This window comes from Stegodyphus dumicola, chromosome 1 (assembly GCF_044657685.1).
Source record: "Stegodyphus dumicola isolate Sdum_Otavi_A_Nest chromosome 1, ASM4465768v1".
NCBI lineage: Eukaryota > Metazoa > Arthropoda > Arachnida > Araneae > Eresidae > Stegodyphus > Stegodyphus dumicola.
The window spans coordinates 145,495,492-145,522,363 of NC_140768.1; the positions used below are offsets into that span (position 1 = coordinate 145,495,492).

A 26,872-nucleotide genomic window follows, 5' to 3' on the forward strand; every position below is an offset into this window, starting at 1 on the left:
TCTGGAAATGTTTCCGAATCAAAGACTATGCTTAAATGACCTATTTGAGAATATTATATATTTTTATACGTAAACACACAAATTTTTAATGTTATTGTATCAGGATTCTTTCTTTTTCATCCCGTTTTTTTTTTTCGTAGTAATGATCGAAATCGTTAATTACTGCGAATTTTGGAATGCAGTAATAATATCACCATTAATTTATTGTTTTAATTACTCTAAAACGTAATCTCGGAGAAACCGTTTCTCTAACAGAAATTATGCATATGCCTGCCTTTGAGATATATATGTATATATTAGGGATTAGTTTTTTGGAATATTATATATTTTTTCATGGTTTTAGATACGTGCATTTAATTTACATATGCTCTCAGAATTTCAGTGATATAGTAAATTAGTTTGCAGCAATAATTAATCTTTGATATGTATGCAATTAAAATTTCATAATTTAAATTAACTTTATATGAATAGAGAATATTTGTTAAATTCAAATTTCATTCTTTGCAGCAATGGTGCATGAGAATTATTTAAATTTAACTTTACTTTTTTTCTTATGAAACAATATATATATTCTGTAACTGTAGGGGGAAAAAGCATGAATTTTTCTCAGCTATTTAAACAGTTCCCATGTGTAAAATAGTATTTCATCCCCCAAAATATTAGTTAATTTTCTTCTAATGTATAATGTCTTGCCTGTTCGTACAGTGTGATTAATGTCATGGTAATTTTGGATACTTTCTATAGATCTTGCATAATAACTACACATGTAAGTTATATACACATTCGTAAATCTCTTATGATATGAAAAGTTATTGCAGACTTTCACATAACTATTAATAACTTGATATTCTCGATAACAGGTGACTTACCTTACTTCCGTAGACCATGATCAGAATTAAATAAACTTATAAGGTTATCATACTAAATTACACGAAAAGTAGCATGACATAAATAAATACAAAGAAATTAAATGTATTTACTGTACTAATAGATTATTATATTACATGACATTGGTTTTGCCCATGTATAATGGGAATGAAAGCCAGTTTTCCATAGAAAGTCCTCTACAGGGGCATCTGTTTTCTTAAGCAGATTGCTTTTACCACATTTCAGTGACCTTGATTTAAGTATGAAACTGGATAATATTTTCTTTCTGCATGAAATGTGTTAACTAAGTTTTAGAAATACAAGCCATCTTGCAGTTACTGTGATAATACTAATTTTTGGTACCTCCATATTATACCATCAACCATGAAAGTTGTGCTAATTACTGCTGTGGAATTCTGAGCCAGACATTTGTATACAGCAGTTACAACAAACCATACATCAGTCTCTCTGCAGAATACATGAAATAACCCTGCTGTGAAAGTATTGGACCCACTTCGTGAAAAAACATTCGTTCATTACTACTGTTTTATTCGCGGTCAAATTTTACCAAAAGCTCATTTTAGAATGCTATGAATACAAGTTGTCCACAGGTAATTGTTCCAATTTCTTACTGTTTTGTTCGCTATTTCCACACACAGTAGATGTTAATTCTTTCGACCAGCTGTAAAAGAACTGGAATGCAATCACAAATGTGATTCTACCTAGCTTACCAAGAATTATTTTGGGTTACATACAAATGAAACCGCAGATGTTGCAAGTGTGGTGATATTAATTTTTGTTTTGTCTTCATTAACCGGAAAAATAAATTTTCCATTAATGGTGAAAAGGTAAGAAATATATGATAATAAGTATAATATTATATTCATTTCAAATTACTGCAAGAATGTTTCATTATTATTCAAATAATAATAACAAAAAGCTATCTATACTATAATTATAGTGAAGTATAGATATTAAATAAATTTTAGAATCACCTATTTACTATAATTACTATAATTTAATGAAAAAAGGGTAGCTGTAATGTTTTTTTTTTTTTTTCTGTGTGTGTGTGTGTGTGTGTGTGTGTGTTTAACGTTTTATTGCATATTTTTTAATAATGAAAAAACAGTGACATATTTTTGTTAAAAAATATGTTAAAAATATGTTTGTTTGGAAAGTAAACTCCTTAAAAAGACTGATTTATTAATATATCAACTATATTTAATGTTAAAAATCTGTGTATTAAAATTTCAGATGAAACTTTCTTTTGACTGAGAATTTATCTTTTTCTAGGTATGGAATGCTGGTCTGAGGGTTCTCTATGCTATAGGACAATGGCCAGGCAATACTCATGATGCATTTATATGGAGTGGACTGAAACAAAATCTAGATAGTATTTTGTCGCATCGTGCATATCTTTGGGAGATAGTGGATTATATTCCCATTTTATCACGGTAATATCTCTATAATGAGAAGCACAGAAAAGTTCGTGCAGCTATAGAGATCAAATCAAGATATAGGGTACTGCACGATACTGGTGGAACACTATTGTATTCACAAAGCAAAATATGTAAAATGGTCATATCTGGTGGCCATTTTACATAATATATGCTTAAGGTATTGTGTTGAAAATCCTGAGATTGATGTGTTTGAAGATGATGAGTTGGTACCTTCAGAAAGTTTTCAGTCAGTGCATTGCACAATGAATTATCTTTAAATTTTGAAACTCGATAATAAAAACCCAAAGTGGGCAACAATGAACCTCTGGCAAAGGTGAAACCCCCTTCATGGATAATAAAGAATATATTATGAAAAAAATTACTTTCATAATATATTCTTGGGGACCCACAAGCCATGGTTTATATTTAAACCTGTAACTAAATGCACAACCCTAAATGATTTTAATTGATAATAATAATCCTAAATAATTTTATTAGTCCTGGTTTCAAATGCATACTGACAACTTTTATCATTATTGTTCTTCCCTCTGAATTTCTTGTTTCCATCATTTATGTTAAAAAACTCTTGACTACCAGAAATAACTTAATAGGCTTGATATATATATATTTTAGTGTTGGTATGCCAGTCATGATTTACAATAGTAAGTCACTATAAATTAGCATTGCACTTAATTTATCTTAAACTTAGCAATAAGATTTACTGCACCGAAATTCAGTTTCTTCCAAAAAGTCAAATGTTTCCCTTTCGTCCCCTATCATTGGACAAGATAGAAAATTTCCATGTGACAATACACATAAGAACTTCATGCTTATTTATTATAGTATAAATTAAAACAATTATTTCACTCTATACTGTTTATGTATTATGTTTACTCTATACTATTTATGTCTTCTTGGGGGTGGGCAAAACAAATATTGGACAGTTCAACTTTCCTCCACCATTCCTGTGAGCGTATTCTTCGATTAAGAAGGGTTTTGCTCCAATTCCTGATTAGCATAATATGTAAAGAATAAACAGCCTATGATTTATGCCTCCATATCCTCTTGTATTATTTATAGAACATACATTTTTCTTTTAATTCTAGATTTTAAAACATTAAAGTAAGGGAAAGATTGTTTGCTGAATTTAGATTTATATCATCATTACGCATTCACTATAACTTACTGCATACTTACCTCAGTGGGTTTGCCATTAAAAGAAATACATTTAAGTAAAATCATGAGTGTATAATAAATTGTTTTTCAGCCAAAAAAAGAGAAGGGGGAAAATAAATACAGTTTGATTCACTTAATTTTTAGTACGCGACTCAACATTGTTATTGTAAACTAGACATTAGCCATACTTTAATAGTTGTCATCTCTGTATTTTTAGAACTTCGAAATTAGAATGTCAATTTTATCTGCCATTGTTATGGAGCTGCATTATATCGAATGTTATTTCTTCAATGATAAAAAGAAATGAAATTTTTAATACCACATCTCATTCATATAACTTATTAACATAATTGAAAAACAATTTAATTCATTTCGTGTTATATCTGAAAATTAAAATTTGTAATACATTGACTAAAGATTCTTACAGGTCTTATTCCCATTTTCCTCCAGGAAAAAGATAATTGCTGTGTAAAATGCATAAATATTTTCACGAGACTTATAATAGTGGTATTAGAATTATTATAATGTTTATGTCATATAATGGATCTGTGAATTTCTTTTAAATAATTTTTATAATCACAAAATTTTATAAAATTAAGAAAGTAGTAAATTTTACAATTAAAATATGAATCCCACACTGCAGAAATACATACAAGAATGAAAACCTGTAATATTTGAAATGCATGATTTATTTTTTTAATAAATTAATAATTATATTTTGATTTTCTATGACAGCAGACTGATTTGCAACTGATTGCTTATACAAGTCACATATTTCACACAGTACATTAATATATTCTTCTGCGTTTCAATTATTTCCTTTTCTGCAGCTGTAATATCATCTCTCTTCCTTTTTTCTCTTCGGTCTCCTGCTTCGAATAGTTGAGCTTCTACCTGAGGGAAAATTTTAAAATATTCATTCAAATTCAAATATTCTTAATTTTTATATTTCATAATGTAAAACACTTTTTATAATTAATTAAACAATGAAACTTCTCTAAAAAGGAACAATTCATAGTATTGATTTCTTTAACTTTCAATTTTTTCCCCTTTATAATTTTTAAGACTGTTTATAGATCAAGAGGATTTAATGATAATTATTTTAAATTCTTAAAATCTTGTTGTTAATAAAAGACATACTCTGTATATAATGTTCGCAATAAAGAATTGAAATAACTCTTTTGTATGAGAAATATTAATTTACATCTGTTATAATTAATTTATACCAGCAGTTCTCAGCCGATGGTATGCAAAGAAACAAACTATTTTTAACTATGAAATTCAAAAATCTCATAAAGAAAAGAATAGTTAATAGAAATTTCCTTTGATCGAAATTGACTTGAAGATTTGGAAAATGACACACTTGTTAACTTTTGGCTGAACCGAAAAAAAGAATTTAAAGGCATTTCAAATAAAGCTATCAAATTTGTATTGTCTTTTCGCACAACCTGTTTGTGTGAAAAATGATTTTTTCCATGTTAAATTTGAAATATAAATACTCACCAAAATAAAAAGTGGATCCTAAATTACCATTAAATGAAATAAGAGCAGACATAAAGAAATTAAATATTAAAGTATTATAACTGAAATTTTGATAATCAAGTGAATAATTAATTTAATTAAATTTAATTTTGATAATTAAGTAATCATCAGTTTTTAATCTAATAGTTTTTTATGTGTACATATATAATACAAAGAGTGTGCAAATGGCAATATATATATATATGTTTTTAATATTTCTATTTGAGGAATTGAAAAATAATCATTGTAAAATTAGTGGTAGTATTAATGTTTTTCAGTTTTTGCTTAGATGGTGCACTACAGTCAAAAGGTTGAAAACCGCTGATTTATACCATTAAAATTTTTCTGTTGGAAGGAAAAGGAAAGGAAGAATCCAGAAAACATTAGATTTTATGTAATAGATACAAACTTGTCATTCCTAAATACCATTGCAGATTTTCTCATGATAAAGGTGTGGTATTTTCTAATGTAAAAAAGAAAAAAGCATAAAATAAGCACAATTTACTCAACGATCTTGACTGAAATATACATGCTTTCAGAGATAGCATAAAGCAAGAAAAGTTTACTCAACAATCTTGATTGAAATATACATGCTTTCAGAAATAATATACAAAGCATACTGCATAATCAAAGTTATGAGTTTATATACTATGAGATACTATACATGTTTATAATATACCACGTTCCTGTACACCTAACACCTCGTCCACAATTTTCTATACAATTCATTAAAGATAGTTCCTGAAACATAACTGACTTAAGAGAAACATGCATACTTCTAATTTATGCATAATAATTTGACAAACATTGATTTCAGGTAAAGAGCTACATGTATTATATCAAAGAAAGAATGAATAAATGTAATTTGCCTTTATCCTACAAATACTTAAAAACATTTACATTAAAAAAAAATGAATTATTCATAATGGTAGCAAATTTTTAATGAAAAACAAAACAAGAGTTGAAAACTTAATGCAGTTTTTGTCAATATTTTACTCTCTTAAAATTTATATAAATATATAGAAACTTGAAATGCATACCGCATTTGGCTGGAAAACTTGTGGTATTGTGCTGCACTCTAGGGAAAGGGAAAAAGTATACAATGAAGCAATCATAAGAATAAAAGATATTTGCATATTATGGAAACCACCTTAATAAAAGTTACCAAATTTTCAAAAATGTGCCAAACTCTGGCAACGATTATGTATCAAAATTTTTCAGGTAACATGCTCATGACAATTTTTCATTCAAGCAATGTCACCATTTTCATATGTGTTTCTTATGTTGTATTTCAAGTTCCAATGGATTTTAGATACGAGTAGTTGTTTTGGATTAATTTCAGATTTAAAATACTGCTCATGGAGCTTACCATCAAACAAAAGACGAAGCTGTGTTAAAAGTTCTGCAGGAAAAGAACATTTTAGTGAAAATATTTCTAATGGAAACAACTATGAGATGAATTTGGTACATAGACAAGGCATGCAGTATCAAGTTTATGTAATTCTCTGATTTTTTTTTTTTTTTTTTAAGTGAAAACAAATCACTTGGCACAAGTGCTAAAAAATTAGACAAAAAATTTGTGGAAAATGTTTTTTTTTAAACTATCATATAATTTTTATTTAATAATTCAAATTAGTATTTTAAAATTTGTTAAATGTTTTTTCCTTTGATATGTTGATAACATTTTGCCAACTTAGATAAATATTTATAGTTTGGTTATGCTAAAAGCAAGCTGCAAAAACAACGTACTTCTCCTGATAAGTATTTTTCTCTTTTCATTTTATAAAGACCACCAAACTGATCCAGGTGTTTGTGTTAATACGTAAGTACCAAAAAATATTGAAGAATGCATAATCAAAGATGGCAACCAGTATGGTAAAAGATATAATTAATATATGCAATGAAAGAAATCTTATTAAAAGACGACTTTCATTATCAGCAGAGAAGCATGACACAGTTACAGTAAAGAAATTAAGCTTTTGTTTCTGCACTTGTAGCTTTTAATAGCCAAAAATTGTTTTTTGAAATTTTATGAAATAAATAAATCTGAACATAACTGATATCAAATGAGAATGGGTCCAAACTTTCACTTAAGAAGCAGAAAGTGTACTGTAAATGCACAATATAATGAGCAGAACACAAAGCATAATTTATAAATTAACCTTTACTCTGGATGTATATATTACATTAATATCACATTAGAATTATCAGGGTTTCATATAATTTTTTATTTATTGTATTACATTGAAATACCTTTAATTTCATTTTTATATTTTCCCAACGATGTACAATATAAATCTAAAAATTGCTCTTAACTGTTTCATCACATAATGAATGTCTAAGGGAAGGAATGCCTGCATGGAAGACTAAGGAAAACTTAGTATTCATGTTATACATTGAAAAAATGAAGAAAAAACTCATGCAGCCAGTTTTTTCACCTGGATTTAAAAAGAGACTGGGATAGCGGTGTTCAGCAGGCTTATCTGCTTGTAGATAGATGGGCTTATTAATTACTATATAATTCAAGAACTAGTCAATTTTCATATGGTAAACATGCCTACTGTCACTGAAGAATCATGCATCTGCATTAAACAATAAAAATATAACACAAATTTGAATTTTAAATTAAACTTACTATTAGAAGAATTAAAACCAAATGCTGTAATTTGAAAATGGGAAAAAAATGTGGTTTATATTTGAAAAAGCAAGGATTTTTGTCTGAAAAGTAAAATATATTTTACACACACCTGTTGCTCTAGATTACTTTGGAGGGAATTTTCTATAGGATAAAGTAAATAAAGTTGTACACATTAAATACATGTTGTACACATTAAAAGAATTATACATGTCTGTATATTTGTTTCGTTTTCAGGACTGGAACAATTCGTTACACCACACTACAACGCAGTAAACACTTGACCATAAGCTCTAAGGCTCCTATATACCAGGCTGAATCATCAGGCATTCGCTATCCCAAGTGGGAGATTAAATGGCGGCTGTGTAGTTACGGTGCAACAATTTTTTGTGTTTTTTTTGTGTAAAATGGGCGGATGTGCAGCTATTAATTGTTCAAATCATTCACGGAAAGGTCATACATTGGTAAAATTTCCTAAAAATGAAGAAAGAAGAAAAATATGGGTAAATAATTGCCGAAGAGACAATTGGAAACCTGGTCCAAGCGCTGAAATTTGCTTAGTAAATATAATGTTAATTACGCCTTGATTTAGAGTTTATATCTTCTCTGATGTTTATAATGTGTAAGTAAAGTGAAATTCTTGTGTACAATAACCTAAGTATCTGCTAATTTCTGTAATAATAGCTATAATTAAATTAGTCTAGGGTTAATGTACCCGTCGCCAAACATCGCCAATGTGGATGTTTTGAATGTGGAAAAGAAATTTCTCTTCTAATATAAAGCGCAAATTTTGTTTTCCTGTGCTAATTGTGGAAATTATACTAATGTAACATGAAAATCATTAGCATATTGAAATTTATTAAAGGCACAGCTTTAGTATAGCCCACCTGGAATTTTAAACAAAAAAAATATCACCAAGAGCGGCGATAAATGATATGATCTGGTAACCCATACTATTCGCCAAACGCAATGTAAACAAGAGGATGGAATTACGGTTACAGCTAATTTAGTAGTCAGTTACATTTATTCAATTTCAATACAAATTACCGACACATCCGTTTACTCAAAGTTTAATGCACGTGCCCTGTATTCTTACTTTTCCGGTATAGATTTCTCTTAAAATTTGTCTCACGCTGCGTTGCAGGAGGAAATACAACATTTTAAATTAGAATTCTACTAAAATTAATATCTAAATACACAATTCGTAACACTGTTATTGGCGATTGTTTAACGCTCAGATACCGTGAATACTATTTTGTATATATATTTTTGGCTACTTGAGGTGATATTTTTGCGTTTAGTTATTGCTTGCTCTAAAACTGCTGTTAGTGATGTTGTAATTAAATATCAGGAGATTATAAAGGAAAATTTAAGGTGGGAGTTTTCAAACAAGCGTAAAATTTTGGGAACAGATATTTTATGTATGAATTGACAATAGAGTATGAACTTTTTAGAAGATTTTTGATGGATTGTCGATTATTGAAGGATAACGTTTTCTGTGAAAAATGTAAGATACCATGCTGATTAGTTAGTCAGAAAAAGTCATCGAATGGTAGTATTTGCAAGAAATGTACGGCTGAGAAATCAATTAGGCTAGGATCTTGATTCGCCTGTAGTAAGCTCAATTTTTCTAGAATTTTTTTTTTTTTTTTCCCCCAACGCGAATCAATGGAGTTGCTTATGCGCGAATTTCTGCAATTCTCCGATTTCTTTTAAGTGAAAGAAGATTTCTTAGTATATGAGCAATGCAGAGTTTATTCAATTTCTGATTTTTAAGTAAAAAGAGATCGCTATATACATGGGCTAAGCCAAAGCGCTGCGCAATACCGAGGTTGTGCACGTGCCTAGTTTGTGCAATTCTAGGATGTTTTTTTAAGTGAAAATAGATCGATGTGTACATGGGCAGAGCCAATGTAGTGCGCAATGCCGAGGTTGTGCGCGATGCCTAGTTTGTGCAATTCTAGGATGTTTTTTAAGTGGAAATAGATCGATGTGTACATGGGCAGAGCCAATGTAGTGCGCAATGCCGAGGTTGTGCGCGGTGTCTAGTTTGTGCAGTTCTAGAATATTTTTTAAGTGAAAATAGATCGATGTGTACATGGGCAGAGCCAATGTAGTGCGCAATGCCGAGGTTGTGCGCGGTGCCTAGTTTGCGCAATTCTAGGATGTTTTTTAAGTGAAAATAGATCGATGTGTACATGGGCAAAGCCGATGTAGTGCGCAATGCCGAGGTTGTGCGCGGTGCCTAGTTTGTGCAATTCTAGGATGTTTTTTAAGTGAAAATAGATCGATGTGTACATGGGCAAAGCCAATGTAGTGCACAATGCCGAGGTTGTGCGCGGTGCCTAGTTTTTGCAATTCTAGGATTTTTTTTAAGTAAAAATAGATCGATGTGTACATGGGCACAGACAATGTAGTGCGCAATGCCGAGGTTGTGCGCGGTGCCTAGTTTGTGCAATTCTAGGATGTTTTTTTAAGTGAAAATAGATCGATGTGTACATGGGCACAGCCAATGTAGTGTGCAATGCCGAGGTTGTGCGCGGTGCTTAGTTTGCGCAATTCTAGGATTTTTTTAAGTGAAAATAGATTGATGTGTACATGGGCAAAGCTAATGTAGTGCGCGGTGCCTAGTTTGTGCAGTTCTAGGATGTTTTTTTAAGTGAAAATAGATCGATGTGTACATGGGCAAAGCCAATGTAGTGCACAATGCCTAGGTTGTGCGCGGTGCCTAGTTTGTGCAATTCTAGGATGTTTTTTTTAAGTGAAGATCGATGTTTACATGGGCAGAGCACTACAGACCAGGCTTCCGGCCTCAGGTATAACCAATCGGAATAGTGCCTGACCTGTACATGGGCAAAGCCAATGTAGTGCGCAATGCCGAGGTTGTGCGCGGTGCCTAGTTTGTGCAATTCTAGGATGTTTTTTTAAGTGAAAATAGATCGATGTTTACATGGGCAGAGCACTACAGACCAGGCTTCCGGTTTCAGGTATAACCAATCGGAATAGTGCATGACCTGTAGAAATTATCTACTATCTACTTCCGCCACTGCCAGGGCGAGCCCCGCAAACCAGCGGCATTTATTGAGTCTAAGTCAGAAGTTACCGATTCACAGTAATGGTTGTTACAATGGCACCTTTGCAGACGTTGTCTGCTACATGAAAAGATGTAAGTGCTGTACTGAGCTGAGTATTATTCATACGCGCGTGTAATTACAATTGCTCTGATTGTGTAATGTTCCATCGGCAGTAATGGGTTAAGAGCACTGCATGAAATTTAGTACATTGAGTTAGTAAGGTGTCCGGACTTCACTACAAATCGTTACTGGTGAACTTGGCTTAATCTATGCTGCGTATCTGTCCGTGTCACATACTAAAGACATACTGTACATACATACATACATAGCATGATGATATACATAGCATGAAGATTACATACATAGCATGAAGATTATACATAGCACTAAAAATTACACATAGCATTAAAAAAATATACATAGCATCAAACATTATTACTGTTTTGCTCAATGAACAAATTATATAACTTACTATCCGCACAGATATTGTACTCATTAGTAGCTGTGCACACAGAATATTATAAACATTAAATAGGTCCTAGCAGCCACACGTTATTTACATATTACATAATATATGCGTTTCATAATATGCGCTTACATAATATATAGGATTATAAGATAAACAATTAAATACTCGAATGCAGAACATTGCAAATTTGAATAGGTAAGTAAATGAATGATACTGAGATACATTAATAACGATTAATAGTGAGTAACTAAAGAATAGTATTTAATACTAAAGCTCATAAGTGCATAACAAATTTCGCAAATAGTACTATAAGTTTCAAAATTTCTTAATTTAATGCAAAACATACAGCTGTGTTTCAGGAATTTTGTGCGGAAATCGAAATGATGCAACTATCTTATAACTATTAATACTAAGTAAGCGCATGATAAATTCTAGATTAGATATGCTTGCTTAGTAGGTTACACGATTTGCAATAAGGCATAATTACATAGCAGTAAAATAATAAAGAATATAGGGAAGTGCTATGGCTGACATGACTTAGTGCGCATTTTGATTACATGACACTTCTTGGTAATATGCAATAAAAACATAAGAGATAAAAATGGCAACATACTGAGATGAATGAGTACTAAGAATGAAGTTTCTGAGTAGAGTAAGCAAAGCACAGAATACCATGGTACAATGATTAAACAAGCATGAAATTTTGTACAACTGGCAACACATATTATTGATACGCATACAGGATCTTGCTTACATTACTTATGGCAATGCTTAAATATACATAATATAATACAATCTTAAGATAATTTGCTTATGAAACATACTTATAAGAGTGTCAGTTCATTACTTAATGCTAATGGGAATCCACTTACATATATATACGTTGGATTATGTATTTACTACATTCAGTTTCAGTGGAAGGCATAAGATTACGATTATAATGATTAAATTAATATATTAGACACGTTAATGTGTTGACAACATATACTGTAGTTACAAAATTCAGATTAAAATGAAAGCATATGATATCAATTATAATAATTAAGTTAATACTATAAACACATCGAGGATGATTATTACAGTCAAGTAAAAGACACATAAAGTGTAGTATTTAAGGTAATACGTTAAATGCATCTAACGAATAGGATAAGAGTATGATGAAAATAATATGGACATAACAGTAGCAAACAGATATTACTTATCTGGTAGCAGGGTTATGCGCTAGGAGGTATTAGGTGACAAATGAAAAGTGTACCCTGCAGAACTTGATGATCTTGTGAAGCTTAAAGCACGCACCCCTCCGTTCTAGTAGCACTTTTGTCCATTCCCTCCAATATCTATCTGAAGGAGGACGCATGTGGTGCGCTTCTGTCAATCTGCATGTAAATGCATAATGGTTTGTGCGCGGTGCCTAGTTTGCGCAATTCTAGGATTTTTTTTAAGTGAAAATAGATCGATGTGTACATGGGCAAAGCCAATGTAGTGCGCTATGCCGAGGTTGTGCGCGGTGCCTAGTTTGTGCAATTCTAGGATTTTTTTTAAAGGTAAAATCGATCGATGTGTACATGGGCAAAGCCAATGTAGTGCGCAATGCCGAGGTTGTGCGCGGTGCCTAGTTTGTGCAATTCTAGGATGTTTTTTTAAGTGAAAATAGATCGATGTGTACATGGGCAAAGCCAATGTAGTGCGCGGTGCCTTGTTTGTGCAATTCTAGGATGTTTTTTTAAGTGAAAATTGATCGATGTGTACATGGAGAAAGCCAATGTAGTGCGCAATGCCGAGGTTGTGCGCGGTGCCTAGTTTGTGCTATTATAGGATGTTTTTTTAAGTGAAAATAGATCGATGTGTACATGGGCAGAGCCAATGTAGTGCGCAATGCCGAGGTTGTGCAATTCTCTGATATTTTTAAGGTGGAAATAGATGGATGTGTACATGGACACCGAACTTTGATGCTTTTCGGGCGAATACGGATCATTGTTTACAAAGGAAAACGAGATAATGTGTGATGACGAGCTGTAATGTAACGTATTTTATATGCAATGTTTAACATATCGTTTGTGTATTTTAAATTTGTATTGTTGTTTTAATTGTGAATTATACTTAAGACATCATTTTTCATTTAAATTGTATTTTAATGTTTTGGTTTTGATATGTTTATAATGCTTTCCGACTTACGATTTATATCGATAGCCCGACGATCTACTCAACAGTAGCAAAACTGTAAACTTTGACCCTATAAGTAACTTTTACCTCATTATTATAATATGTAGTGTTTGCAATCGTAATCGCACTTGATAATACGAGTTCTTTGATAATACAGTGTCTCACAAAAGTGATGGGACACTTGTGCTTTACAAAAGGAAACTGTAATAAAATAAATTAAAAAAACATGTAAAATTTTTTGTGGGTGTGTTTCATACTTAAATTTAGTAACAATTATTACATCACATACATTTTCTCAAAATATTAATTTAATAAAAATACAATTGTTTAGAACGGAGCAAAAAATGGCTCACATAAGTGATGGGACACCATTAGATACTACTACGTACTATGCAACAAAAATCGTCTGAAGTCAGCTATAAAAATATTTTTTTGGGTTTTTATTTTTACTCAAAGCAATTGGCAATAATTTATCGCAATCGTCTGCAGTATTTCTCTCCAGTTTGTTTTGGAATTTTTGTGTTTTTTATCTCTGTGCAGCCATGAATGCTAAACGAAAAGAAACTTTGCCTGAAATTCGAAAATTAGTTATTAAGTTGCATATTGAACGTGGAAATTCTATTAGAGAAACTGCTGAAACCGTTAACCTGAGTCATTCAACAGTTTTTAATATCATTAAACGATATAAAAAGAATCATATGACTCAGGATAAAGAAGACCTGGCCGACCATCAAAGCTATCCAATGGAATAAAGCGAATTATCGTTCGAAATATTAAAAAAAATCCAAGAATGAGTGCTCCCAAAGTTGCTGCTGATTTACAAGCATTATATGGAGTAATTGTTAATCCTGAGACTATTGGAAGAGTAATTAGATTTGCTGGATATCACGGTAGAGCAGCCAGGAAAAAATTCTTCGTGAGTGAAAAGAATAGAAACCTCAGACTGGCTTTCGCAAAATCCAACATAAATAAGAATTCTGATTACTGGAATGAAGTTATATTTGCTGATGAGAGTAAATTTAATATATTTCATTCTGACGGTAAAATCTTGGTGTGGAGAAAACACAGGAAAGACAATTAATTAAAATCGGTGCTTCAAGAAGAATGGGGTAAAATCACTCCAGAAATCGCAAAAAAATTAGTCGAATCCATCCCAAGAAAATTAAATCATGTTTTAAAAGTAAAAGGAAATCCAACAAAATATTAAAACCTTTTATAAAGTAAAATTTTTGGATAAATATTTGATGGAAAAGTAAGTGTCCCATCACTTATGTGAGCCATTTTTTGCTCCGTTCTAAACAATTGTATTTTTATTAAATTGATATTTTAATATTTTGAGAAAATGTATGTTATGTAGTAATTGTTACTAAATTTAAGTATGAAACACACCCACAAAAAATTTTTACATGTTTTTTTTTTTATTTATTTTACTACAGTTTCCTTTTGTAAAGCACAAGTGTCCCATCACTTTTGTGAGACACTGTATGTGTGTGTGTATGTGAAGCATTGCTTAGTGTTCCTAATTTGTAGTATTTATTTTCTTATAATATTTTCTTCCATTGCGAGAAATTAAATTTTTTATTTATTTATGTGTAGAATTCTAGTATGCCTGCCTACAGAGAATATAATGTGATTTAGAAATTTAAGAACCTGTTTTTCATTAATGTGAAGTTTAAAAATTTTTAGAAAATAATTAAAATTGTCTACTTACTGGTATATAAGGGATTATGTTGTTACGTAGCAAAACGTTAATTTGTAAATATGATAAAATTGATATGTTCCAGAATATTAATTAAAAAAAACTTTTTTTTTATTTGTATAAATGCTAAAGCTTAAAAATCTTTGAAAATATGGAAGCTGTATGAAATACAAGTATGAGAGACTGCGACGTTCTTTATCGTTGTAATAACTGGTAGAATTCGCTTACTGTATCATGATAATTTTAAATATAAACAATTTATTATACTTATTTTCAGTTACGCCTAAGCTCAGAAATGTAAATTTAAAGAATTTGATGTTAATTTACAATAATAAACAATTCATTATTTTTTTTTAAAGAGAAAATACAAATTACGCGTAGCATGGAGAATACATTGTGACGTCACACCAAATTATTTATTAAAGGTGAAATAGCTAAAGGTTTCCGGTATTGTTTTTAAAATTACATCCTTTTAACCTTAATCATTTCTTAATATTTCTTTCTCTTAAAACCGTGTATAACAGTCATAAACTTATTTCTATTATCCACGATTTCTGGTGAAATCAAGATGGCTACCATTTTTTTAAACACGGAGTTTCGTCGAAAATCTGGATGGCAACCATTTTTCAAAACAACGTATTTCATGTGCTTTGGCGCCAAACCAAATTCGCCAAACTTTGAAGGTGGGCTATACTAAAGCTGTTCCTTATTAAAAAACAAATCATAATTTGGAAAGTCAAGATAAAATCTGAATGTTTGCTAAAGATATATGTAACATTATACTATAGTTGCAATATCGTTGGAATGATATATAATTTTTTTCTTTATTTTATAATCACTATTGTTAAAAAGTTAGATGAGTTTTTTATGCACGGTGCCCACTAATGTTTCTTGGTTAAAATAACTTCCAGAATTTTGACATTGACATCTGAAGTCAATAGAATAAATTGAATAGTATGAGACAAAATATATATAATCTGACTTCAATAATTGCAAGTACCATATATTTATAATCACAGTATTATACAATTTGGCAATGGAGTAAAGATTTAGAAATGAATGCAGAACATTCAAATAAGCACAGAAAACTTGTGAAACTGCATGTGTATTTTTCAAAAATAATTGTAGTGTTTTTAATGCATGTGTAGTGTTTAATGCATGCATAACAATCAAATAAATCTGCCTATAATGATGAATTTCAAAGGCCAAGCCAAAATCCTTTCATGAATTTGATACTTCTAAAGAATGTGATCTCGTCAAATTAAATCCTCATGACATTGATAAACAGTTATTACTGATATGTGTTACAAAGCAGATTTTTATACATGATAAATAATATTTTCTGAAGCGTTATTTTGTGTTGTCATCTCTAAATAAGAAATTGCCTACAAATTCAGAAAGCTACTGAACTACGTTCTAGAGTTTTTAATAACTTTAATTGGATATGTCTGTGGGGATGTAATTTAAAAAATTGTCGTTTAAACTGGCCTTGATGCTTTTTAAAATGCATGTTGGCACTGTGCTTCGAAATTAGGCCTATGTTTTGAATGATTAGAGAATTAAAAATTAAATATTTCAATTAAAGCAATAAACATTACTACAATTATAACAAGAATCATAGTCTGCTCTAATTATAAATGTATTTATCGGCCTAGTATCTTAAAAGTTGGGTGAAGTGAACTCATATTTTCTTATCTATTGTAAGAGCACTATAGCAAGAAATATAAAGTTTTATTTTAGTTGTTTTTAATTTTATAGCAAAACACTACTTCATTTAATTTTTGGATAATGTTCTAAAGAACACTTTAAATTATAGGCAAAAAATAAATATTGGATAATTAAATTCTGCCCAAGCTTACAAGATGCTGCTGCTGATATGTTAGACATGGTTTGTTTATTGTTTCAGTTTTTTATAATACTGGGCCTAATTTAATTACCTGCATATTTATTTATTGCCTATACTTACTTACAGTTCATGCTTGCTGCCTTTGGCACAACCTCACTGTGTGAAACACTTTTCTCACATTTCTTTCATGTGGTTTGTTTTTTGTACTTTTATTTATTTTGTATACTTTTTTTTATTACTTTATGTATTTACAGGATCATTTTGAGGAATCTCAATTTGAGTCACTATGCAAAGATAGTTAAAAACTAAGAAAAACTGCAGTACCAACACTCTTTAGCATTCCAAATCCACCACCATCTGTAACTGACAAGAGGATAAGAGAAGTAAGATGTCCTAAGCCAAATACTGAAGTGGTAAATTATTTAATATTCTCCAAAAAAATTGTTGAAAAAATCATTGTTATTACAAATATATTAATTCAGTCAACCATTGTTTAAAAAAATAATCACAGCATAACATGTTTACTATTTCTTTTTGAATTTAGGAAACTCTACCTGCTTCAAATGAAGAGTTGTTAAAAAAAAATAGAATTCCTTGAGCAACAGCTTCAAGAAAAAGATGCAAAATTGACATCATTTTTGTCCGATGAGCAAGTAGGAACCCTTGCTGTGCAGTCAAAAAGGAACTGGTCAGAAAAGTCCATTATAAAAGGACTGAAGATGCGATTTGCTTTGAGCAAACATGGATATAATTACCTCAGAAGTACTGGATATCCAGCACCATCGTACAGTACCTTGAACAGGAGGATTAGGGACATAAAAATTAATTTCGGCATTTAAGAAAATTTGTTTTTTTTCCTCAAGACAAAAGTTCATTCATTGGATGCTCTTGATAGGAACTGCTGCCTTTTAGTTGACGAAATGGAAATAGCTTCATATCAAGATTTTGATACATCGTCTAAGTCATTCATTGGAAATGTTACGTTAGGAAGCTAAGCATTACACTATTGTAATGCTTAGAGGCCTTAAAACATCATGGAAACAGATTGTTGCCAATGAATTAACAGGGCCTTCAACATCAGGTTCTGACATGAAAGATCTAATTCATAGAACTGTAGTAGCAGCTACAGAAATAGGTTTAACTGTAAGAGCCTCTGTTTCAGATATGGGAAGCAATAACAGAGCAATGTGGTCGTCATTGGATGTGTCTGTCTCTAGGAGAGATAGGAAGACAAATTACAACATTGGAGGACCTGATGTTTTCATTCAAAGTATTGCAGATGTACCACATCTCATTAAAAATATGAGAAATACATTTCTTTCAAGTATTATAATATTACCAGAGGAATTTCGCCACCAGCATGCCTTGCCATCGAGGATAGTATCTTCAGTGTATGTGAAATGACTCTGGTCAAGTGAGATAGAAGCAGATGCTGCCCTGAGATCTCTACATCACTTGAACAGAGTTCATCTCTTCCCAACACACTTTTCCTCGATGAATGGGGCATCTGCTGTGCAACTGTTTTCTGTAAAAACAGCTGCTGCTATTGAAAAAGCAGGTATTTTACACCAAGTTGCAAAAGAAGCATTAACTTCTGCATGGTGGCTGAGACTTGTAGCAGAATGGTTTACAATTATGACTACAAGGCATCCAAAAAAAGGCATCACTATCAAAAATCAAGATGAGAAATTTAATATTTTATTGAAATTCATTCATGTGACTGAAACTGTTCAGTTTGGGAAAGCATGGAAGCCATTTCAAACTGGCATTATTATGAGCACATTGAGTGTTGTGAAACTCTCAAAAGAATTATTTTCCGAGGGGTTTACATTTTTCTTACCAGGCAGGTTGACACAAGATGTGCTGGAAAATGCCTTTTCACAGATTAGACGAAAGTTGGGTGCAAAGCCTACTGCTTTGCAAGCCAAGAGAGCACTGAAATTAGTGTGCCTATCACAGTTCATTTCAGATATCAATAATCCAAATTATTGTTCTGAAAGTGACCACAGCCTCTTTGATGCTTCTGAATTAGAGGTTGCTATCAGAAAGGAGGTCTTGCATCCTATCTCCAATTCTGTAGTGCCATCTACCTCTTCTGCAGTGGCAGTGAAACGTCGCTTGCCCCCAGCTGTGGAAGAAAATGATATACATTACATCACAGGAGCCATATATAATAAGTTGTTGAAAAAAAAAAGCATATGTGAAAATTGTAAAACAGCTATGACCATTTCAGAGGACATGCTGGAACCTGACATACCCGAGCATCGCACAATTCTTACAAAACATAGCAATAAAGGTGGACTGAAGGTCATCTCTTCAGGAATGTATCAAATATGTAGGGAAGCTGAACGAGAATTTCAAAAATGTAAAGATGTACTCCTTCGTTTACAATCAGCCATCACAAAAGAATTAGTTGAAAGAATAATTGATAAATGTACGCATGTGGCCATGCCAGAATGCTGTAATCTTAAGAAAGTAATTATTGATAATTTTTTTATTACTAGATGCAAAGGCCTTACACAGCATCTTATCAACAAAAGAGCCCATAACGTTTCATATTCATCAGCATCGGCCAATAAGAAACAAAAAGTAAAATAATTTTAGAAGGTATGTATGTTTTATATTAAATAATTTATGTGTTTTATGTAATATGTATTACTTTTTCCTAGGCTACGAGTATATAAATTTCTGTGTTTGATGTTATATATGTTACTTTCTGCTAGGCTATGAGTATATTATTATGGTATTATTTTCTTGTTTCTAATATATAGAAATATAGCATATTTTCCAGTATAAAATTTCAGTTCAGTTTTACTTAAAAGTATGGGAAAGCAGATTTGTTTCATGCATGATCTTTATAATACTGGTATGAAATGAATGAATTTTAATCTGTAAACAATTTTTTGTTAATATTGAAATGTGTTTCCTTGGGTACATTTTTAGGCACTTGTGGATCATGTCAGACAACATGCAATAGAAAAAAGATGTACATGTGCATAAATTTTTCATTGTGTTACTTCATTTTATCTAAATTTCAAGGATAATTCTTTTCATTTTTATATGGCATGTTATTAGTATAAAGGCTAGTGAAAATAAATTGGTATGTGTATCTGTTTTTGAAGTGTAATGCTTAAATAAAAAGATGGTGTGTGTTTCTTCATTTAAATAAAATTTCAAAGATAGTATTTTTCAGCGTTGTACTGTTTGTTATTTCTCAATGTAAAGGGTAACAAGGGGAAAAAAACTGGTATGGTACATCTGTTTTTTAAGCATGATAATTTTATTTATTTCTTTAGTGATGCATATATATAGAGAGAGAGAAGGTATTTGGTCCAACTGAAGTTATAATAAATCTAATTGTACTAGATCTCTCCCTCCCCTCAGGTGTAGAAAATTTTCAAATGCAGAAAGTTTATTTGCAGAATTAATTCATTTCTGATAAACTTATTATCATTAATTTTTTATATACCATGTTATTAAGTTACACGTATGACTACTGTGTAATAAACTTGTATTTAGGGCAAAAAATTAACTGTTTTGCAGCTGGTGACTAATATCATATGCTTCTAAGAATATTACTTTAACTTTTTTCATAACTTTTGTATTTCAGGAACATGAAACTGTTATTTTGATATACTTAAATAATAAAAGTGTGTATCTGAATCAATTAATGGATACAAATATTTTACAGTTATTTTTAGAAGATATTTGCCATATCGCTTCTAATAATTCATAAAGTATATTAAAATATAGGTAAATAATTTGGTGCAGAATTCAAATTTAGGGTTTGAAATATAGTGAATCATGAGACTAAATGATTTTTATTGTCATGATTTGCCTGGGCTTAAGAATGTACTTTTCGCCCGGTGGAAATTGTCATCAAACTGTCCTGAACAGGCTTTTTGTTGATAATAACTTCCAGGCTTATCAGTACCTCCTTTTGAGTGGAGGGTATACAAATATAGTACCCAATTTAAATTACATTGTGATTGTAATAATATTGTGGTATTAAATAAGTGATTATAATTACAATTTAGATAATTGCTTTGTAATTATATTACATTGTATCTGTGAACTCTTAATTTCATTACTTTATGCAATTATGTTGTAAGTGCATAATCTAATTGCAATAATATAATCTATTCACAATTACAAAATAATTATAAATGCAGTTACATCTTAAATAGAGGCCATTTTAATACTTTTAAATTTTTGCAAGATAACTTCCCATTAAGGTTCATTTGGAGGAAACTATGCAAATACTAAAAAAGAAGTTATGTTAAATTTACATATTTTGTACAGTAGTTTCTTGTTATAATGCTGTTCAATATATCTTCAATACTTTTGTAAATTTAACGACATTCTTTGCAATTACTGTGGGGCTTTAAAAAGAAGTTTCTTAGTTATGCTTTCTAATAAGAATGTGTTAAAAATTAAGTATTATGTATAATAACTAACAATTAAAAAAACTTGACTGCATGAAAATGCTGTTGCTGTGTAAAATAAAAAATAAGCTTTCTTTTATGCTTTGAAATGAATTACATGTGGTTAAGTCGTCCTTTTACAATTTAAGAATGTGGTTAACACACATTCTTAAATTGGACAGGTTTTATCTAAATTATTAGTATAAAATATATAAACTATGAATTATTTTGTAACATAACTCAAATTACAAAATTCATTCTATATACGTTCAAATTTATTATCTTTTATGGAATAACTGTTTTTTAATTTAGGTAAAAATTGGATTTTTAGAAGTATTACAAATACAATGCAACACAAAGGTGATCTGATTGGAGAGGAAGGACTTTTTATTACGGTTTCTAGTTCGTATTTATATTACATTTGGTGAAAGTCATCCAAAACACAGAATGCTGTACTTTCTTCTTCCATATATGTTATGAAATATTTCACACATTTAAAAGAAAGTGTTTCTTCAGAGTCTTGCACAATTATTTCCATATACCTCAGACTAAAATGACAACATATTCTTAAGTTATTTTTTTAGTATGAATTTACAGTGTTTTTATGGAAATTTTTGTTAAAATGTCATTAAGATAAATTTATTTGCACACTCTACGCTTTAACTATTTCCCCATTTGACACTATTGAAAGTTTTTATTCATATCTTATTTATTTTAGTCTGCTAACGAAACTGAAACATCTAAAGAATAAGTTATTTTGAATATGTTTACAAAATATACGCGAAATTTTTATTTAAGTGAAAACGTCTATATACTATTCGAGAATTAATTAATTATCCGAAAAGTTTATGTGCGCTGAATGCCGCGCGTCTATAAAATAAATCTTTAAAAAAAAAACAGCAGACATTCAGCCAGCGTGTGCGATAAACGCGCCAAAATTGGTAGCGCGTTCCCTCCCTCGCCAAGAGAGAAAAGTTGGTGATTCAGCCTGGTTTAGAGGAGCCTTAATAAGCTCAGAGAAATCATGGGAACTGATATTTTTTGTTTACATCGACACGCAGTCTCATTGGATATTGATGTAGTTTATCGGACAAGCTCTCCTGGCACGAGAGCAAACCAGCTGCCCATTGCAATTTTGACGTCATCAGTTACCAGAGCAGTAAAGCGTTGCACTTGAATTCGACTTTAGCAGACGATAGCAGGAACGCCTCTTGCGAGCTAACATTTGCAATTTATCAGAGCGTTGCTATTGAATTCGCCCCTTATTCATTTCTTTCATAGTAAACCCTTAACGGTTTGTTCCTTTTTCCTTTAGCCAATGCTTTTTCTTATTCAACTCAGTTTTCCTTATCGAAGTTGTGGAGGTAATTGCATTAAGTTGCAAAGGTACTCCGGAAGTCAAACGCCTTGGGCCAAAGTTCGATAGCCGGAACACAACCTGCGATTTCGCAGGTTAATCGCAGCAAATAAAGCAAGTTGGAGTTGGTAACTACTCATCGTATATGTCTCGTTTTTACTGCTCGGGTTTTCATCCGCAGAGAACCCGTTGGCGCCGTTCCATTTTTACTCGCCAAGCTCGCGTTTCATCGACGCTGAGGCAAAGGCTGAGGCGAGCCGTAAACGTGATTTTTAGTGCATGTAAATTCTAGTTAGCAGACTAAACAATATATTAAGCATATGGTAGTAAAAATTCACAGATAATAAGCATGTAGATGTAAAACTAACAGGTTAAACGTGATATACGGAAATAAATTGGTATTAAATTTAAACAGAAATTAATTATTAAGTTATTAACTTTTATTATGAATTATGCTGATTATGATACTTCTCATTTTAACCTATGCAATTTGACATAAAATCAACCTGCTACTTACTAAACCGCTAGCCTGACCAAGTATGTGACATTATGAGACATAAAAAAAAAGTTACATAAAGTTGGTAAAATGTAAATGTCACTTCTTTCAAATATGCCCAAATATTATAAGTGTAAAATATTTAATGCTACTTGATCAATTACTTAAAGTTTATTTCATTTTCAAACTTATTAATAATTATGTTAATTCATGTTTAGTAATAATACATACTACTTATGGATCTATTTTATTTTTAGGATGGTATTACAAATGTGAAATGCAGGCATCGCTAATATTTTTAATTGAATTTATTCAGTTCGCGTTTACTCATAGGTCCTGAATTTTTTTTTCATTAATGGTCCTTAATTTCTGTGTGCAGAAATGTGTATGAACTCTGATTAACAGTTTTCAGTATTTTTTTTTAAGTTACTTGCATGCAGGTTAAAGCAATTTACATTGAAACAAATACCCATCCTTTTCATAATTTATTTCACAATACTAATAACCTTCAACAGTAATCAAATTTTCTTCAGTAGCATTGTTAATAAAACTTGAACATTACACATTTCATTACTTTTCAAGAGTCATTTGAACTATATTCCTTACACCAGCAGTGGTTTGCTAATTTTGATGACCATGGGAATACATCAAACTATTCTGTCACGGATAATCAGTAATAAATAGTATTTATTATTAAAATTTAATAATCTATTTATGTCACACCTGCCATCCTCTGAAAGGTTATTGTAAGAAAAGCATTAAAAATATATTGTTACAATTTTACGCCATAAAAATTGATTTATTATCATAATTTTAGTTGACAATAAACAATAATAAAAATAAAAGCATTACTTAATTATTTAAAATGCACATTTTTGCGGAGTACGAAAACGAATTATTTGAGCGTTTCGAACCTCATGGTTCTGCGTGCGTACAGCTGTTAATAATTAAGAACACAACGTGAACAGCCGTGTTACAAATTAGCATTCACCCCTCCCGCTTTATTTTCTTCCTTTCATCCCGAACCGAGAACCGGGATCTACGAAAATATTTCTATCTATTCGTTGTTAAAAAATTAAGAAAAAAAGTAATAAATAAAAGAAGAATAACAGAAATCTGCAAATGCGAAGGGGCACAGTGATAACGAAACAAAATGGACGCAAGATGAATGGCTGCAACAAGCGATTAGGTTGAATCCTCTGGGTTACCAGATTTTAACTATTATCGCCAAATTTGGCAATGTTTACATTCACCGGGTTCTCTCCGGAAGTGCTTCCTTACTGCTCATCATAAAGTCGCCAAAAGTAGCCAAATCCCCTGTGCACCGGATAATAGGATTAAACCTAATGATGAAGACCCAAGTTCTGTATTATTGTATATTTCTTCATATATAATTTTTGTTTTATACCTCCATATCGCATAAATTAGCTATGGCCAATAAATCGACTGTTGCTCAGCCAATTGTCACTCTCGTTCAGAAGATCATACTGTATAAAACAAAAGGGGTAAACGATTTAAATGTACTTGGGTACTTTTTCATTATGCACCTGCCTTGCTTTTACTTGCGTCGGCGTCGTGACCCAGTGATAGCGCCATCCAGAGACTAAACCATCTACGTGTATGTGTTAAATTTAATATATTTATTTGTGTATTTACAGTATTTTATTGTACCACGCATTCTGGGTGTATTTAAAAATACCAAGTTGGTTTATTTGTTTTCGAGTCCATATTTTGTTGGCAGAACGTCAAGGAGATTGGAATTCTACACCAATTTTGAGGGAGAGTACTCTGCGAGGTGGCCTGAGGCAATACATTTATACGCATCCATACCTTTCCGGGATTCTTGGCCCCTTCAGTACCGGAATCAGATTCACTAACTACTATTCCATCTGGTTGGCCATGCATGGGAAGTGCAAAATGGAAAAGTATCATTCTTAATAACTAAGAAAAAAAGTGTTATATAGTTCAGTGCCGGGATGTAATTAATATGAATATTGTGATGATGTTCTGTTGTCCTAAATTTGTCATAATGAAAGAATTTATTATCGTAAATTAATTAAGACTTTTTATTTTTCAGAGATATTACTTAGTGGGCTGTAATAATACAGAAAGTAAGTTTCGAGTGCTGAAAGTTGACCGTACTGAATCAAAAGAATTGAACGTTGTTGATGATAAGGTATGTAATTAAAATCATTAAGTTTCATTTAATTAACATCTTCACAGCGATTCTTGGAAGGTTTTACAGTCATGTACAGGGCTTCATTTCTGAAATTAGATGTGCCAGAAGCCTTTGGAAGGCTGTCAGGAAAGAGGGATAAATAAATAAAATAACTGTAAAAATAATTAATAATTGAAATATTAAATGGTTAAAATTTAAAATTTATACAATGTAAAGAGATAAGTAAAAATTTAATAAATGAATGGTGAATTGAAAATAATAAAATAAAGTTCTACAGCTGATCTTTATTTAGGGTTGTGGTTGCAATTATAATTACATAAGAAGACATAGAAAAAGTTCCATCTAAATTTAAGCCATGAATTAACAATGTGAGACTACTTCAGGGCATGATAGAAACAAAGATCTTTCTTTTCCCAGCACACCAATGAAAAAAGGTAAAACAGTTAAAGCTCCACTCATGATAATAGAAAGAATGATAGAAACAGTATTAGAGTTTCTAAGGAAATTTGGTTACATCATTCTTCTATCCAAAATGACATTTCGCCCAATCTGCCTTCCTCCTTGTCACCTACAAATGAGTATCCTTTCACCAATTTCTCCTTTATCCTTCTAATCTCAGCCAGATTGGGGGGGGGGAGTGAGATGGGAGTTTATTTCTGTCTATGCTTTCATTTCTTATCTCTTTAATTATTACCACCATTTTCATATCACTAGCTTTTATTAATGTCTGTAATAACGAAAAAATTATTTTTAATGAATTTTGATTAATGAGTGTTAAAACATCTTCCTTAGCTATTTTTTATATTGTACTTTTTAATCTTAATTTAGATATGTATTTATTTACATATTATAGTAAGACCCCGCTTAACGCGGGGGATACGTTCCATCAAAGTAGAGCGTAATGCGAAACAGCACTAAACGAGGCTATCTTTACATGTAAATATTGGGGTTAGGGGAAGATGGCTAGGAAATTGGTTAGGTATTAAATTTAAAAAGTATGTTTTTTTAATAAAAATAAAACCAAACATTTATTTCTTAAAGCCCAAATTAATACCACATTATTATTTCTTGCAAAAATAAAAACAAAATATAAATAACAAAACGAATATTCTTAAAAAAAAAAAATTAAAATTCTAAGTCAGTCATATTTAGTTAGCCTTCCGCATTTTCAGTGTTTTGCCTTTTTGTGACAAAAGCATCTAATGTTGTTTGCCTTTTTCTTTTGCGTTGTTCTCTTAAAAGTTCTTCATAAACGGATAGAGCATCTCTAACACCACGCCTTACTTTTGAGCTCCTGTCAAAATTCGGATCATTTTCAATGAATTGATCCATTATTTCAGTTATGGTAGACAAACTCCTTTTTACAAACGCCATCGAAAGTTCTTTTTGCTCTTCTTCTGAATCACTGCTGTCAACATTTTTGTTTTCTTCTTGTTCAGTTAATTCCTTGAGCTCATCATTAGAAAGACTAGCCGCTGCTTCTTGAATTATTTCTTCGACATCTTCCACATTTACCTCTTCAAAATA

At 31.1% G+C, this 26,872-nt stretch overlaps 2 protein-coding genes and 2 long non-coding RNA genes across 7 annotated transcripts in view; 2 read left to right on the plus strand and 2 right to left on the minus strand.

The window, feature by feature from the left end:
• Window positions 1-3,859: 3,859 nt before the first annotated feature.
• On the minus strand, window positions 3,860-7,890 carry LOC146999297 (uncharacterized). Its single transcript, XR_015042492.1, has 3 exons — window positions 7,751-7,890; window positions 6,044-6,081; window positions 3,860-4,376 (listed from the first exon to the last, which is right to left on the minus strand). It is a non-coding gene; the product is annotated as an uncharacterized LOC146999297 (long non-coding RNA).
• A 175-nt stretch (window positions 7,891-8,065) lies between these two features.
• Window positions 8,066-20,762, plus strand: LOC146999298 (uncharacterized). 3 transcript variants are annotated; one of them, XM_085821639.1, is made up of 4 exons: window positions 8,066-8,198; window positions 17,144-17,302; window positions 17,434-19,496; window positions 19,833-20,762. In XM_085821639.1, exon 3 carries the CDS (start codon window positions 18,384-18,386, stop codon window positions 19,485-19,487), a length of 1,104 nt encoding a protein of 367 aa, XP_085677765.1. In that variant the 5' UTR covers window positions 8,066-8,198; window positions 17,144-17,302; window positions 17,434-18,383; the 3' UTR covers window positions 19,488-19,496; window positions 19,833-20,762. The 3 variants fall into 3 exon arrangements, with proteins under 3 accessions (XP_085677765.1, XP_085677752.1, XP_085677759.1); XM_085821626.1 differs by having other exon boundaries at window positions 17,434-20,762; XM_085821633.1 differs by having other exon boundaries at window positions 8,131-8,260; window positions 17,434-20,762.
• On the minus strand, window positions 18,566-24,152 carry LOC146999299 (uncharacterized). Its single transcript, XR_015042493.1, has 2 exons — window positions 24,019-24,152; window positions 18,566-19,017 (listed from the first exon to the last, which is right to left on the minus strand). It is a non-coding gene; the product is annotated as an uncharacterized LOC146999299 (long non-coding RNA).
• A 282-nt stretch (window positions 24,153-24,434) lies between these two features.
• FIG4 (polyphosphoinositide phosphatase FIG4) overlaps window positions 24,435-26,872 on the plus strand; it is a 136,075-nt gene continuing 133,637 nt past the window's right edge. For both annotated transcript variants that reach the window (XM_085821610.1, XM_085821614.1), the window contains exons 1-2: window positions 24,435-24,671; window positions 25,244-25,342. In XM_085821610.1, coding sequence (XP_085677736.1) covers window positions 24,597-24,671; window positions 25,244-25,342 — 174 coding nt within the window. In that variant the 5' untranslated portion in view covers window positions 24,435-24,596. The remainder of the gene's footprint in view (window positions 24,672-25,243; window positions 25,343-26,872) is intronic.

Excerpts from the sequence above, each read along its gene's own strand:
- LOC146999298 (XM_085821626.1), top strand. The coding sequence starts at position 18,384 with ATGAATGGGGCATCTGCTGTGCAACTGTTTTCTGTAAAAACAGCTGCT.